The following is a 16992-nucleotide window of genomic DNA, read 5'->3' as shown; positions in this document are numbered from 1 at the left end:
TTTTGCTGCCATTCTTTTAATTTCTTTTTGGAGGTTTCATTCCGTTTCTTTAAAATATTAATGAATCTTTAATTTAATACTTGAAGAACTTGCACTGTGTGCAATTTTAAATTCAGCGCCGAAAACTGTTCACAACTCATGCAGCATATGCTTCACGGAGACATTCGATTCGTCCGTTGAAATTTCAATCAAGATTTCAAAGAAGAAAATAAAAATTTACGAAGCTTTTGAACCTAAATTGAATTCAAGAACAAAATATGTTTGATTATAAATTATATTTAAAACATTTTAAGAAGAAATTCTTTGATTGACTTCAATAGACTATTGATTAGATATTGTCAGGGGTAATGGAATTGATTTTTTAGTTCCAAAAAAAGAGTTTTCTCTTAATACCTTCCTCATATACTCTCTATTCAAAAACTTTTCACAATCTTCTTGTTTTCTAAGCAACTAAATTTTATTAAATATTAATTTCTTTGAAAGTTTTATTATTAAGCTTCCTGAACCAAAAAGACTTATCAAAATCGGTCAAATGGTTCGGTTTTTACAGAGTGCTTTAAACGTTTAAATGTAGGTATGCAAAAAATCTCATTTCTGTTAAATAAATTAATAAAATCGAGAATACTTTTTAATCATTTTATTTTTATTTTTTAATTAACAGGATGTAAAAAAAATATTTTTTGAGTAACTGAAACTTTCAAAATCCATAATAATACATATTTTTCAGAATCATTTATTTCAAACCATAGACTGATTGAGACAATTGAGATAGAAAATAAAGAAATATCTTAAACAAGCTTCATTTTTTTAAGTCAGTATTCCCGCCAAATCCGCCAAGTTTTCCGAACAGTCGGTTTTGTGTTTTCTTAAGCCAGGCTTCAATTTGTCAACTTTGACTTAAAGTTTTCAAGTCAAACATTTATTTTTTTTTATACTAAACTAAATTTTTTCAAAGTCATATCAGGCTGAATTTAAGCTAAGTCGTAAAATTCATTAAGCCACAATTCATCCCATCTTGCCTAAAAATCTTAAACGCTTGATCCTAAAAACTTAAACTAAAAAAAAACAGATTAAACTGGACAAAATTCCTAATTTTACCCGATATATTCCATAATGCCGCCCCTTTATGATTAAACTTCCGGAAGTTTTCATAGCGCTTTGTTTGCTCCTCTATCCTTTCTTTTCTTCTTTTTTTTTGTCTCGTTAATCTTGATGAGGAAAAAAATGCACACGAGTGCACAATAAGAAGAGGAAAAAATCGTGGAGACAATGAGTGCGCGAAGAGAGGATATTACTGCGATGAAGAAAATCTTATCTCAATGTGCCGAATGAGCGTCTCGCAGAGACTCTTCGGGCGTTTGTTTGTTTTTGCTGCAGACAAATTACAATCTCCACCATTGAAGAAATAATAAATAGTGACGATTCCCAATGTTTGTGTCTTCCTTCACCTCACCCAAAATGCTCCGTCCGTATCCCACAATCAATTCAGCCCACTCTTCGCCACTAATTGTCTGCATTTTCTCAAAAGTGGATGCAAAGAGGAGTGTGGAAGAGTGCGCATGTGGAATAAGAAGAAATATGGGCACTATCCGTTATTTTATTTTTAAATTATTTTTTAAAATTCTAATGAGAATAGGGCATGAATTCTTTAGGAGTGAAAAACTCCTGAAGGCTTTAGCGCTTTAAAAGAAACGTGAAAACCGGGAAAATCATGCTCACGTGAAGTTTTCCTCACTTTTTCCCTGCAAAAAGCCTTCGGGAGTTTATCACGAGAGTTTTTCACTATTAGAGAATACAGCCCAAGGATTTTTCTTCAATTTTAAATGGATTTTTTTTACGTTGAAAAAGGATTGTTTGAATAAAAGCTGATTTTGTATAGAAAACTCCTTATTCAAGGAAATAATCAGGACTCGCCTAATTTTGTAAAGGATCAGAAAAAAATTAAGAAATTGCCAATGAACTTTACATTTTCCACTGCTGGGATCAGCTGGAAAAAAAACTGACAAAATTGACTTAAAAATGCAAACAATGACGTCACGAATGTTCGCAGGACTAAGCAAATTAAATTCAAATCCTTTTAAATATTTTTAACGACATAAAATGCAGCAACTCGCGACAATACAGACAGACAATAAATTTATGAAATGTGAGACAGTGAAATGGAAATAACTTCTTCTCCATAAAATAAAAGTTAAAAAGAAAACAGAGAGTGGGAAAAATTTCCCGTGAATGGCATCGGCGGTGGATGATAAGAGATGAAAATTTGAAGGAAGAAAAAAAGGAGAAGAAAGAGTGTAATAAAGGGAGAAAGAAAAGTGAGGCATGTGAAGATCAAACGGCTGGGCACGTTGATTATTTTAGTAATTGATGATGGTGGAAGTCGTCGTTTTCTCTTTTCCACCCGACATGTACACAAAAGATTCCAAAAAAGCCACACACGCATGGGACCTCTGCCGCCCCCCATTCTGCCATCCGAGAGACGTCTCGATCTCCATGCGATGTTGTTTATATCAAAATGAAAGAGTGGTAGGAGGAGGATTCGATGTGCAGCAAAAGGACGGATAAACGATCACACGATCTTGCGCCTTTTTTTCACGCGCCCGCTTCACCGCATGGAAAATATTCTTGTGCCTTTCTTGTGCGCGAGGAGAAGAAAGGTCAATGTTTCCACGCAAACAGTTACACAGTCCAGATCCCCGTGGATGACAACGTAACGTATCCTGTCAACCTCTTTTTCTTTAAGGTACTTCCTCCTCTCTTTGCAAAATATCCTTTCTCTAAAAAGAAAACTCTACAAAGGAATGTTAGGAAAGTTTTCAAATGAGTGCGATCTTGATTGAAAAATGGATGAATTAAACAATTTTCTCCTCTCATCGCATGGACATTCCTAACTGATCTATATTTAAATTAATAATAATTCTGGGATTTTGCGATGATCTTCTCCCCTGTCAATACAATTTCCTGCCAGTGGCTCAGGCCAAAAAAAAAGCCAGACATTCGGTAGCTGGTGCCAAATTGGCCCCACCAATGAAATCAAACTCACTTCAACTTCATCAAATTCACTGCATGAATATTTCTTTTTCTCTCTCCACTGATCTGCAATGTGGGCTGTTTTTCTTTCCCACCCAACGATCAGGTGAAAGATGATTGTCAGATCACTCACGATCGTACGCAATTCAAATCACTATTATTGCGATCTCTCTTCTTCACGCATCACTCGCAACAGCATAGAACATATCCAACCTCATGGAAGTCATGGAATGAGAATTTCATCAAAGAAATAAAAAAGAATAAAAATGTCTCAAAAGATTTTCTTTTGATGCACGCAAAAGGAAAAAAGAAAAAGAAAAGATTTCGAAAAAAAAATCGAAGCGACTCCGGGGCAGAGAAGAAGAACTTTTCTCAATTGCACAAGAGATGCTTCCTCCATGAGCGTAAGATGCTGCCTGTTAAATTGAGCGTGTTGATTGAGACAAACAGGAGATGATTTAACATTTTATCACCATTTCACCTCGCATCGGAGTGCCGTTTCTCATCTTCCCCGCATGGATGATACACTCTCAAGTGAAATTTAACAAATTCAAACAATTATTTATCTCTCTTTGCCCCACACTTAAAAATATTTTTATGACTCACACTCGCGCGATTAATAAATTAGTTAATTTACGCAAATTTATTTAGAATTAACTCTTGAGAATTAATAAGTTTTCTCCAAATTTTTCCAATTCAATTTGACCTGAGAAACATTTATTTAGGATTTCTTTGAAATAGATCAAAATAATACAACAGTGACGTCATTGTTTGCATTTTTAAGTCAAGCTTTGTCAGTTTTTTTTTCAGCTGATCCCAGCAGTGTAAAATGGAAAGTTTTCTGGCAATTTCTTATATTTTTCTGATTCTTTACAATATTAGGCGTTTCCTGATTGTTTCATTGAGTTAGGAGTTTCCCATACAAAAACGGATAAACTCCTTTTGAAATTTCTGCAAAGGCTCATTTAAAAATTCTCTGTAAAATTATTTCTGACTCGATTTTTGTGAAATTTTTTGCAGTGATCACAAATCATATAATTTTAACGAATTCATTAAACTTTTGAGAAAATTTAAATATTTTTAATCCTATTTTCATGCTCTTGAAGTACAAGTTAATAAGCAAATATCTAAAAAGCTTCATTTATGCTGCTGATCTTTCAAAGACAGTCAAAATCTGAGGAAATTAAATTCCCCAAATAACCCGAATCGTCTTTGGCCCGTTTTTGTGCTCTTGAAGGGGCCATTTGTGAATTTATCGAGGAAAATCTCTCGTCAGCTCATTAATTGAGTCAAATGGAAGCCTTTTTGAGGTGCTAAGTGAATAAATGATGCGTGTAAATGCTTCCAAAATGACTTCTCATATTTTTCTGCCCTCATTCCATCCTTCCTTGAGACTCTAATAAGTGTGATTAGGATGCCTCTGGGAGACGTTTTGCCATCTCTCAAGTATCTACCCCCATAGATTATCCTTTACAATCATCAAGTGGAGGATGCAGAGGAATTTTTACCATATAATACACATTTTTGTAGGAAAAGAGATCTTCGTGATCTCTTCCCCTTCATGCACTGTACCCACTAAAAAAAATGTTTTTTTTTGCCTCATAGCGCTTACACATGTAAATGGGATGAGGAGATAAAGAAGAAAATCGTGAACATGTGTTTTTTGGGTGTGCAGAGAATAAAAAATCACCATAAAACTGATTTTTTTCTCCTCTCGGTTCTCCTCAATGGAGATGGAGGATCAGATTCTTCGTGGATCTTCATGATATTTTTCTCGCGCCCGGGTTAAACCAACATGATCTTATTTTTTTTACGAGCCAAATGCGCCTTCCTCGACACGGGGAGGCACAGGAGGTGCCAAAGGGGTCGATCCACACGCGATTGTATGATGCGAAGCTATTTGGTGGGGAAATGAAAATGCCCCAACAAGAAGCAAATAAGTGGTGAAATAAAATGGGCCAATTTGTAGCCACACGAAGGACCACCCTCCTACAGGAATTATTTCGTTAACATGTGTAAATTTCAACCAGAAGAGTCAGTCAACAAAGCATGAGTTTCAATGGAGAGAGAAGAGGCTGGAAAGACAAGTGAGGGCACTCAAGAGCGGCCCAAAATGTATTGAACTTGATACTCTTGGCCACAGAGGAGCGTTCAATGGCGCCAATTTTTGGGATTTCTTCTGTGAAATTTGAGGCCAATTTGTCACAATATTTGAGCCACCAAAGTGTTCATTCGTCCCACCCAAAAATTAATTCTCCTCTTGACTTTATGCTGATTTATGTCCATTGCACGTCAATGTTCTTGAGTGTCTTGTTTATTTCTAAACTATATAGGATGATTTTTTTTATGAAAAGTGTTCTTTGGGGGAGGTCTTCAGTATCAATTCAATTTGGTAGAAGATTGTTCTTAAACGTTCTTCTAATCAGCTAATTTTTAAAAATAATTTGAATATTTATTTTATTTTAATCAGATTTGAACGATTTTCTCTTATCAATGTTACATAAAATATTATGTAAAATAATATATACATATGTATGAAGCATTCTTCCTCTTTGAACCAACTTAAGGAACTTTTATTTAAAAAAAAAATGAGGAACTTGTCAAAACATATCGTTTTAACTTAGGTTTTTGAAGAGCAGGGGTGTAGTCAGAAAATTATTCAAAAGGAATATTTAGATAAAAGAATTTCTTTTTATTTTAGTATGAATAAAAATGTACAGTGGGACCCCAGTACAACGACCACTTGGTTGAGCTACTCTCGCGCATTAAAAATAATGAGTGTGAAGAGTATATCCGAGTGGTCGTTCTACTGGGGTCCCACTGTATAATGAAATAGAATTTAAGGATTAGAACTCGATTTTTTTTTTAATTGAGACTCTCAAAATGTATTAATAACTGTTTTATTCAATTAAGCAGATCTTGACAATTTTTTGATACAATTCTAGCTTTTCACGTTGTTATTTCTAACGTTTGATGTTTCTTATTAAAAGTTTAATGATTCTTTTCAGACATTTTATACCCAATATTTATTTAATCTCTGATCTTGTGTTTATCATATTTTTCCTTATATTGATATTTTGTTCTCCAACTTCTGACGTTTATTCTAACGTTTGTCATATTTAAATTATTATTCCAAATTTGCCTTTTCTAACCCTTTCGCGCCCACTTGAAACATAGAAATGTACGCTCTTTTTATCACGATATTTATTCTATAAATGCTCTCAGCAGAAGATATTTCTTAGGCAAAATGTCTTCTTTGGCTTTCTCTGTGTGAATTTTAAGCATTTCTAACCTTGAAAAACAATTAAGTTCGTAAAAATTTTTGAAAATGCTTCACGTTTGGGTCTACGTATGACCCAAGAACGTGAAAGGTTTACGAGTCGTAAAGTATTTTCTAACATTCACTGTTTGACGTTTCTTTTCTAACGTCTGACGTTTTTCCTTACATTTAAAGTTTCTTTTACATTTCAAATTTACTTCAATGTTTGACTTTCTTTTTCTAACGTTTGAAAATTCTCTTTCAAAACCAATAGAAAGATAAAACATACCACAATCTTTTAGAGCGTTTAAATACGAAAACTTCCACCCTGGCTACGCCACTGGGTGAGGGGTTTGTATTCTTGAGCAACATGTGCATCCCTCCTCGATGGATTATTGTTGTTGTGATGTGAAGAAGAAATCATACTGTGAGCTGCAATTTCAAAGCCATTTCACCGACTATGTGCAACCATTCGGCGGGCTTTGTGGCCTCTGCTACGATGTGAAATATTTTATTTTTTATCCATTTATTTCAATATCGAATTTCACATTAAAGGGTCGATTGCGTCGCATCATTTTAGCGCTCATCCCGCATGACTCCTCGTCGTTCTTCACACTCACATCTCTTTTCTTTGGTTGTTAAGTGCGAAGAGCGATGCGCTCTGGAGGCGGATCATTCACAAGACCCTCCCAGCCATAATCTCACGTTGAATCTTTCACTGCATAAAGCGAAGACATTTTGTTTTTGCCACCAAAGATCCCGCGGAAATGAAGAAAAATGTCTTCTTTGGGGGATTTTTCACATTTCAGGAGGAAATTGCACGAACCATGACCTACAGCAGCATGGGAATCTCCTAAGATTCACACATGCATGATTAAACAAGTCCATTTGGTAATATTTAGACAATTAAAGTTCGTTTTCTGTTTACGATTTTCATCTAAAGTTAAAATATTTACACACACTCACTTGTATACAAGGCGATCTTTTTTCTTGTAATAATCAAAACGTCCCGCCGATCGTGCGTAAACTATACTGCGGGTGTGTTTGAGGAAGTAAATATTAAATGTTGAGCAAAAGCGCGCCAAAAAGGAAGTCTCATGAAGCTCGCTCTTGGTGGCTTTAGGACCTCCAATTGAGTCATCAAGTCGGTCCCCCGAGAGAGCCACCAACAAAGGAGCAAATTAGCTATTTAGTGTGTTACATAAAGTGGGATGTTTAAAAGTTTTAAATGAGTTAAGAGGAGATTTTAGGAAAATGCGCGAAGAGTGTGAAATTGAGACTCTTTGGCAGTGTGGTGTAAATATTTATTAAAATTTTGGTTCCATGACAATAACAAACAATGTTTTGAGGGAAAATTTTATTGAGATTTAACAATTATGTGCCCCATTGAGGAGCTCCTTCGTGTTTGAATTTTAATTCATGCCGACGGAGTAATTAAAATGAAATTCAACAAGTAGATTATCAACAAATTTTACTCACAACTTCTTCCTTTTTTTCGCACATCAGACACTTTTCCCACAATTTTCCTCTCTGTACACAATAATTATGCTCATTCACGAACTATTAGTTAATTGAGGGAAGTATAGGGGAGACTGGGGTTGACTCAGTGGACATAACGTCTCGATGTTGATTGGAACAGTGACGCAAACATGAAATATTCTATTTTCTTTAATTTAAATTAATTAAATTGGTTTTCAACGTTAAAAATGTTTTTTTAGAACATTCCATTTTCTAGAATTTTATTATTATTATTAGATTTATTTTATTCAGGTACTTTTTTTTACAATTTCGCACCGTATAATTTCACTCTAGAATTTTAATGAATTTAATTGTTTTTTATTATGTTAAAAATGTGTTGAATTCATATAAAAGAGGCCAAAGAAAACTTTTTGATTTGAGCGTAAAATTGCATACGAATTCTCTAAGAGATATTTCTTTCTATCTCTATTTCCTCTTATTTTTTCACATTAAATGATTTATTCATTGAAAAATTGAAACATTGAATTAAATTCAATTCAAAGTCTTTGCCTCTTTTGTAGCGTAATATGTACATAATTTTCTACATGATTTTATTTAAAGAACTGTAAAGAACTTAATTTATTTTATTACAAATGCACTTGAATGGGTATAATTCCATAAAAATCCTTTCTAGAGCATGCTTCAATGAATATTAACCTCCATCATTATCGCTATAGACGTTCATAAATGACTCAATGTAACAATAATATCTCAAATTTATGATCTCACATCTCGCGAGAAGAGCGACAATGATATAATGTCATCCAGTCCATTAGATTGTTGTTAAAAAGTCCACCAAAGAGGAGAATCCTCAGTCAGAGATCGAGTGTTGTTGGGGCAATTATGAAGACTTTTAATAACGTTGAACTCGCATCAAGTGTGAGGATCATCTTGAAGAGTTTTTAAAGGTTGTCCCTCCTTCGCCATTGAAGAAGCGATTAAATGCACTGCAGTTATCTCGAGGAGGCTTCTTTCACGCACTCCTCACTCACGCTCAATACTTCCCTTTTGGGGGCTGCATAAAAAGCCCATAAAGATCTCATTTTTCTTTCGAATATCTCTCAAATTACATCTTTCATCGCAACCTCAGCATTTTTTTGAGCTAGAAGTACTTGAAGTTATTCTTTTCGAATCATTCTTGACTCAATAATTGCTCAAGTTTCACTCAACCTGTTTTTTTATTCCTTTAAAAAGCAAGAAATTCTTCAAATATTGTCAATCAATCAGATTGATCAATAATTGACCCTCTATGTGAAACTAAATTGATTCAAGAAATGATAAATGATTGTTCAGATTTTTGCACACTTTATTAGTTGGATATGTGGTGTAGTTAAGCAAAATGGAGGTTCCTGGTCGTTGGTTTTTCTTCAATTTTAATGAAAAATATCTCACAAATCTTTCCAAACAAGTACTATTCGGTGTTAGAATGCTTAAAATTCAATCGACAACTCTCAGTGGAGGCGCCTGGTTATCCATATACTTTCAGTACAAATCAGCAGAGAAAACTCCGTACAGTGGAGCTACCGGGTACTACCGCACGCCTCCATCATGCTTAAAAATATCAATAAAAATCCAAAAGATTCGCATGAATTTTCTGAACCTTTTAATCGTTGAGAGCTTTATACAATATACATGAAAATAGTAAATAAATAAATTTCCTTGTAAACAATTTATGTATCGTCACTCTCCTCAAGAAGGGTTATTGGTATTAATTTGTGTAAAATCTCTCTAGTCCAGGTCAGTGAGGCACTATACATTGCTTTAAAAGTTTATAAAGTTTTTGGTGTGCCCGAGACTAGCCCATTTTTCCTCAAACATCTCAATAATAAACACGCAATATTATATTAACAACATTGAGATTCTGTAGTGGTGCGCCTCCTCAATATTCTCCTTGTGGATTGAAGTAGAAGAAGAAGAAGGCTCTATAAACACGATTTAAGTGTACGCAGAGAAGCATCTCTTCCTTTGCCGAAGAAGTTCATCCACATGCGGGGATCCCGCAAAAAAAAGTTCATGAATGAAATTCCTGAGAGGAAAATATTTACCTGATGATGATATTTGTTTAAATCAACGCAAGAAAAATCTAAGTTATGTCTTTGTTTAAAATCCCCAAAGAGCAAAAATCTATGCGCACGTAAACATAATTTGTTTGATTATTATCTTATCGTATCATACGATGTGTTTTGTATACAGATGAAGAAGGAGAAAAAATCATTGAGAACAGGTGAGAAAAATTCGTCTAGAACCCTCAACTTCCATTGCAAGAAGCATTGAAAATTGATTTGGAATTGACAAGGATTGCTTCTTCGTTTTTTGACCTCTAGTGGCATTTTCAGTTGCTTTCTTGGAAGACAATATGGGATATTTCGGGAGCACCCGATAGAAATAGATCGAAGAAGCAATCATAAAAGTCAACATCAAAGTGGTGAGATTTTTCTTTCTTGCCACGGGGAAGCTCCGGTTTGGCCAGCAGATTTTTTTGCCATTGCCATGTCGGAGTTTTCTCAATCGCGCAAGAAGGAGAAGCATTAAAAAATGACTCTCCCACCCCCTGGCCTCTCCGTGTTAGCATGTAAAAAACAGCCGAAACATCTTCCAACTGACCATGCCATAAATTACTCATAAAAAGGATGTATTTCAAACCAAAAGAGTCGACAGGCTATTGTGGATTTTATCTTCTTTTAAATATCGTCAGCAGTCTGGCTGAATCACGAAAATCTCCCCCAATGAATTTTCATGGTTTTAGGTGGAATTTTCACGCAATTTTCCGCGTTGAAGCGTAAAAGTTTTTTTTTTCTTAAATTCTCAAAATGGAAACGCCCACCCCAAAGTTAATTTGCGATTAAAATACAAAACCGGAGGCAATATAGGTACATCCTCTTCCTTCGCACTTCTCACATGATCGTGTCTTCACATCATCATCATCATGTGTGTTAGTCTCTAAATTGGTGCCACACTTTACTACATGCCTCTCGGTAGAGTTGAAAGTTCAATAGATTGGAATTTATTCATTTTTTTACATCTTTTTAACGGATAAGAAAGAGTCTTTTTATCATTTTTATTGCACTTTATTGAGTCAGAAATATTTCATGAATTTAATAGAAAAAGATTTATAAATAAAAGAAGTTTATTCCTTTTTATACGGGAAAACTCTTTCACGTTCATTATATATTCTGACCCAAACATGAATTATTTTATCTTGTAGAATTTAAGTAAATTTAATTATTTTTACAAAAATAGTGAAAAGTTTACCTAAAAGGGACAAAAAAGACGTTTTGATTGAGAAAACATTGAAATATTGAATCTTTTCTTCAAACTTGTCTTCACGATATTTGTTCTAACGATACTCTTAAAGAATATTTATTACCCAGAAAGTTTCTCTTTGGTCTCTTCTACGTTATTTCAACACTTTTTTTTAAGTTAAGGAAAGGACAAAAAAATTTATTAAAATTCAGAAATTCGAATGTTTCACGTTTGGAGCAATCTATCACCAAAAGAACGCGAAGGGGTTAACCCAAAAACTCCAACATTTGATACTTAAATATCCATTTTTAATGTTAAAGTTTCTTTTTTAGATGTTCTAACATTAAATCATTTTTATTTTATTTTTTAAATTAGCGTAGAACTTATTATGTTTATTTCTTGCAAATTTTGTAGCTTTATGTGACCGTTTAAAAGCTCCTTTTTACAGCTTTCAAGATAGTTTTTATTTTTATTAAAATTATCTCACAATGGGTCTTGTTCAGCGACCAAGAAACCCTTGAAATTCGTTTGAAATTTCTCTAAAAATTTAAAAGATTTCATAGGTTTCTTGGTCGCTGAAAAAGGTCCAATACGTAGAATATTATAATAAAAAAGTTAAGAACATTTTTTGATCGTTTTATTCGTTCCAATCTAGTTGAAATCAACTCTAATTTGAGAGAGACCAAGATGGAAAATTAGTTTTCTTACTTGTTCCCTCCTTTTCCATCTTACGGATTTCTTAGCCTCATCCACAGTATCCGCAGTAAGAATACAATCTCAAGTGTATTCATGTGTGGCGTATATATCAGATCAATGTTACTACTTCGGGAGCGATCTGCGGCAGCATCCCAAAGTGCCAGACATTCACCGAGTCAGTCTTTGAAAAGATCTTCAGTTGAAAATTGTTAGACGTACCGCATGGACGTATCCTGGAAAGAGTCCGTGGAGTGATCCTTTGCACATAAAATTGCTGTGTGATCGTGATCTCTGTGAAAGTGAATTAAAAAAAGAAAGAAAGAAAAATTACTTTTCTGCAATTGAGTGAGAGAAAATGATAAAAAGTGAAGACAGTGTGGACTCTAATAGTTCCAACATTTGCCATCGGAGTATCCCCAACATAATTATGCCACCGACAAATATTTTTCCTCCACCACCTGCCTCTGGTGCCATGGATCGTATTCTCGAGGATAAACCACCGATGACCTTCATTAATAGCCACTTTGCCCCCAACCCTCATGTGTCCAGTCCCACATCCATCATCCAAAGCACCCCCAGGATCACGTCCATCCCATCGTCTGTCCTGTGCAATTCACCACAGGGCAAATCTCCTTCACACAGCCTCCCACCCAAGTTCTCAATCCCATCCCATTTGAGCCCTCTCACGTCATCCTCCATTGCACCCAGTCACATCATCGCCTCGCCAAACATCAAGTATTGCTCCAGCAATGGCGCTGAGGTGATGATCCACCACCCGACGGCACCAGACACCAGCACCATCTCACCAGCTACCTCCTCCACCAACATTGGAACCCACAGCATGAATGGTGATTCGAATTTGGGGATCACGAAGAAGGGGCAGCAGACGGAGAATGCAGCACCGGACACCACGAAAAAGAGCACCAACACACGACGACCTGAGAAGCCCAACATAAGTTACATTAATATGATCGCAATGGCAATCAGGGACTCCCCCGATAAAATGCTCACTCTCAGCGGGATTTATGCCTATCTCCAGTCAAAGTGAGTGATTTTTCCTGCACTGAAACTCCTTTTTTAAAATTATTTTTTGAGGATCTCCCTGTGAAGTGATTTTGGTGATTTTCTGGGGTAATTTAAAGATTTTTAAGAAGTTTCAAGATTAAGATGGATTTTGCTGAATTATGTTAAATGAAAAAATTCTTAAACCTAATTTTGATTAAAGGTTTGATTAAGAAAAAGAACGATAAATGATCGTGAAAAATAATTCTAATTTTGAGATATTTTCAAATTGTTTTTTTCGGGATTCATATAAAAATTTTAATTCATCTTAAAGTCCAATGGAAAACGCTAAACTAATCAATGACCGTTTAATAAAGAAAAATTCAGCAATATCTTCCTAAATTTTTTTAAGTTTTTTCAGTAAGAAGAAAGATAAAAATTAGATAAAATAATTTTTTTAATTGATTTTAAGTTTCGAAGAAAAATAATCGTTAAAGGATGATAAAAATATTTGAGGGATTTTCTAAAAAAAAATTATACAATACAAAAAATGAAATTTCAAACAAAATTTTACTTTTTAATTTAAAAATTAATTGAAATTGTCCTTGAATGGTCCTTCGTGATTTATTTTTCAATTTCCTGAATCCGAATGTCGAAATTTGCGGTAAAATAGCGCAGTTAGCTAAGCAAAATAGGTGTATTCTCGCCTTAAGGAAGAATTTCAGTTGAAGTTAATTTTTCTAGATAAATTTCATAAATTTTGAATTCAGACTTTGTGAAAGTTTCAATAAAAAATCTTATGCAAATTCCTGGTTAGTTCTGTGAAAGAAACAGAAGACCAAAAATGCACTTTCGAATAAACTTTGAGTCTTAAAATAGAACAAAATTAAAATAAATTAATTACATTAAACATATAGCAAAAACTTCATATTGTATGTAGATTATACATAGAAACATACAACGTACCATATCCAATCGCTTTATCAAATTATTAAATGTAAATTTTATTCTAAAGAAAAGAGAAAATTGAGTATGAAAAGAAAACAAATCATCTAAAAAGAGAAAAGTTTATCTTGAAAGATAAAAAAAAATCTCCCCCATTGCGAGTTCTCTTCGTGCGAGTATCTAATTTCTAAAGGCAAAAAGGAATATATTGCCAATTGGCAATTAGCCCAGGAAAGGAAATCACCGAGATTAGGAATAATCTTGAATTGCCCGCAACTGTCTTATTCTATTCTGATATATCATTTGAGGGAGAAATTTTGCAGATTCAGCATAAAATTCTCATCACACGATGAATAGAGTGTGTGTGAGCTTTTGCTGAGTGTTCAATCGATAAGAGAGACGATTGATATGTGAATGCTATTTTGGCAGATTTGAATTCTTCAAGGGATCATACGTGGGCTGGAAGAATTCCGTGAGGCACAACTTATCACTCAACGAGTGCTTCCAAAAGGTACCAAAGGTGAGTTTTTTACTTGATGAATTTTCAATTAATGAAAAGGATGAAAATTCTTATTGTTGAGTTTGAAAATGATCATTTTTTTTTTTAACTTTTATTAGGTCAATTTAAAAAAAAAATCTTTGAATCTTTCTTTAATTCAATTCTGTATTTTTTAATATTTCTCTTAATAAAACATTCCAAAAATATTCTAAATCATGAATTAATCTGAAATAAAATTAAGTATTTTTAAAATTCAACCCTAAAACTACCCAGTTAAGATTTTTTTTTCAAAATTTCCTAATTCTTTGCAGAATGCTGGGATTGGAAAATCAGGAAAAGGACATTACTGGACGATTGATGCTAAATCTGAGTACATGTTTCAGGATGAGAGTTGTCAGAGACGACGTCCTCGTGGCTATAGGAAAAGAATGACATCAGCCCCTTACGTGAAGCCAGAAAATTTCTATCCACCTCCATCGAATTACGAACCAACTCCAATTACAGTGAGTATCTACTTCTTTTTAAAAAATAAATAAAGAACGAAATTCTTTAAAAAAAAAATGTTTAAAAATTCTTGAACAAATTTTCAGGATCTTTCAAATTGCTACCCACCTTTCCCCTATGACTACACAGCAGTTCCCGTAGCATATGAGAATATGGTGCCCTACGGGACGTATTCAACGGAAAGTCAATACCCAAAGATATCTCACGGATCCATACAGGATGGATCTCCGCCACTCAATCAAAATACCGGGCAGGTGATCGAGTATGGCTATCCCTTCAGCACGAGTTCTTACCCAAGTGAAAACAGTGAGTTAATATTCCTCTAAATCACTCTAAATTAAAGTTAAAAAGATTATAGAAGATCCTTGAGAAAATATCAAGAAAATCTCAAATTTATGATCTCACATCTCGTGAGAAGAGCGATAATGATATAATGTCATCCAGTCCATTAGATTGTTGTTAAAAAGTCCACCAAAGAGGAGAATCCTCAGCCAGAGATTGAGTGTTGTTGGGGCAATAATTATGAAGACTTTTAACGTTGAACTCGCATCAAGTGTGAGGATCATCTTGAAGAGTTTCTAAAGGTTGTCCCTCCTTCGCCATTGAAGAAGCGATTAAATGCGCTGCAGTTATCTCGAGGAGGCTTCTTTCACGCACTCCTCACTCACGCTCAATACTTCCCTTTTGGGGGCTGCATAAAAAGCCCATAAAGATCTCATTCCATATTATCTCTCCTCAAATTACATCTTTCATCGCAACTTCAGCATTTTTGAGCTACTTGAAGTGATATTAGGTCACATATTTTTATTTTATAATTATGTGAAGAAGCTCAGTGACTTTGGTACTTGAGGTTAATTTCTTAAGTTTGTTTTATTTATTACATTTTGTCGCTTATGTTAAGTTCTCGAGGGAATATAAATGAAGAAAAATGAGTGATAAATTTAAATGAAAGATCAATTTGATACAGCTTTAGAGCTTTTGTGGGATGATAAATGGACTTTAAATAATTAAATAAAGCTAAATAAACGTGAAGTTTTAAAGAAAATCTTTAAAAAAAATTTGTGGCCATTTATGCAAAGCAAAAACCTTAAAACGGCAGGAAAAATCAAATATTCCTGTAGGAATTAATGAATTTAAAAACAAAGAAACTTCATTCAAGATATTTAGAGTCTTTCCTCGTATTTTATAGTGATAAATTACACATTTTTGACAGAAATGACCTCAAAGTCGAAAATTTTAACGCATTTTTCGCTTCTTCTGACCTTTAGTTAATCTGTTCTCGAGTTATTTGTATTTGACACGAATGGGTGTTTTTACTCCCAAATCACGATCTAACGTTTATGCGTTATAATTTTATTTACTCCCAAAATCCCACCTGACTACGCCACTGCCACTCATATATCCTTATTATAAAAAAAATCATTAAAAATCATTACCATACCAGGCGCCTCCACTGAAATTTATCTTATTCTGTAAAAATACCTTGATCACCAGGCGTCTCCATCGATTTTAAAGCAAATTCCAATAAGGATTAGTTAATATTTTACAAACAAATATTGTACAAAACACTAGACTAGAAAGTAGCAAAAATCACATTTTTCTTCTCAAAATTCTTTACAGGTATTAGAGTAGCAACGTTCCCAACGCAAATAGCCCCACCACCGCCGGTGAGCAACGGCGGAGGTGTTCTAATGGATCGAAAAGGTGGCTACACAGCACCAACCACACTGCATCATGCTGTAACAAATGGAGATTCACTGCAACCGACGTTCTATGAGAACTACTGAAAGGACCTCGCAAGAAGAAGATTTTAAGAACCAAAAAAAATGTTTAAGAAAGAAATTTTTAGAGACAGATAAATGGGAAGTAAAACACTGCAGACGCATTATGATATTTTTTTCCCCAAATGCAACCATCATCAGCATATGAAACCCATAAACCTCCCCTATCCTTTATCCTTGCGGTGCATAATCTGGTGTCCACCACTCTGTTCTTATTTTCTGCTCCATCTTCCCGTGCGACTGCATGAGAGCGAATGGGCTGAAAAAAGATCGTACGGAGCAATAAATTAAAATGTAGGATCGTAAAAGAATTCGAAAATGACGCTCAAATGTAAATATTTACATATCGTAAACATTTAAAGTCGAATCAAACGTAAACACAACGGCCATCCTTTCGCTCATTAGACACTCTCTCTCTATGCTACACCACTCGCCCTTGCCTCTGACGCTGGAGCATCCATTCTAGCGCGCCTTGCCCCCTCGAGAACAAATTATCTATACGGCCGAGGGGGAAA

General features: G+C 34.5%; 1 protein-coding gene across 1 annotated transcript; it reads left to right on the top strand.

The window, feature by feature from the left end:
* The first annotated feature begins 11876 nt into the window (after nucleotides 1-11876).
* On the top strand, nucleotides 11877-16581 carry LOC129791751 (fork head domain transcription factor slp1-like). The gene is made up of 5 exons (XM_055830123.1): nucleotides 11877-12790; nucleotides 14123-14213; nucleotides 14504-14695; nucleotides 14783-15002; nucleotides 16317-16581. Exons 1-5 carry the CDS (start codon nucleotides 12102-12104, stop codon nucleotides 16481-16483), a joined length of 1359 nt encoding a protein of 452 aa, XP_055686098.1. The 5' UTR covers nucleotides 11877-12101; the 3' UTR covers nucleotides 16484-16581.
* The last annotated feature ends 411 nt before the right edge of the window (nucleotides 16582-16992 follow it).

Source organism: Lutzomyia longipalpis, chromosome 3, assembly GCF_024334085.1.
Source record: "Lutzomyia longipalpis isolate SR_M1_2022 chromosome 3, ASM2433408v1".
Taxonomy (NCBI): Eukaryota; Metazoa; Arthropoda; class Insecta; order Diptera; family Psychodidae; genus Lutzomyia; species Lutzomyia longipalpis.
The sequence above is the reverse complement of the archived record's forward strand: the minus strand, read 5'-3'. Positions and strand labels throughout refer to the sequence as shown.

Excerpts from the sequence above, each read along its gene's own strand:
- LOC129791751 (XM_055830123.1), top strand. The coding sequence starts at position 12,102 with ATGATAAAAAGTGAAGACAGTGTGGACTCTAATAGTTCCAACATTTGC. Across the intron at positions 14,214-14,503 it reads GCTTCCAAAAGGTACCAAAG|AATGCTGGGATTGGAAAATC; the intron begins GTGAGTTTTTTA and ends AATTCTTTGCAG. Across the intron at positions 14,696-14,782 it reads ACGAACCAACTCCAATTACA|GATCTTTCAAATTGCTACCC; the intron begins GTGAGTATCTAC and ends ACAAATTTTCAG.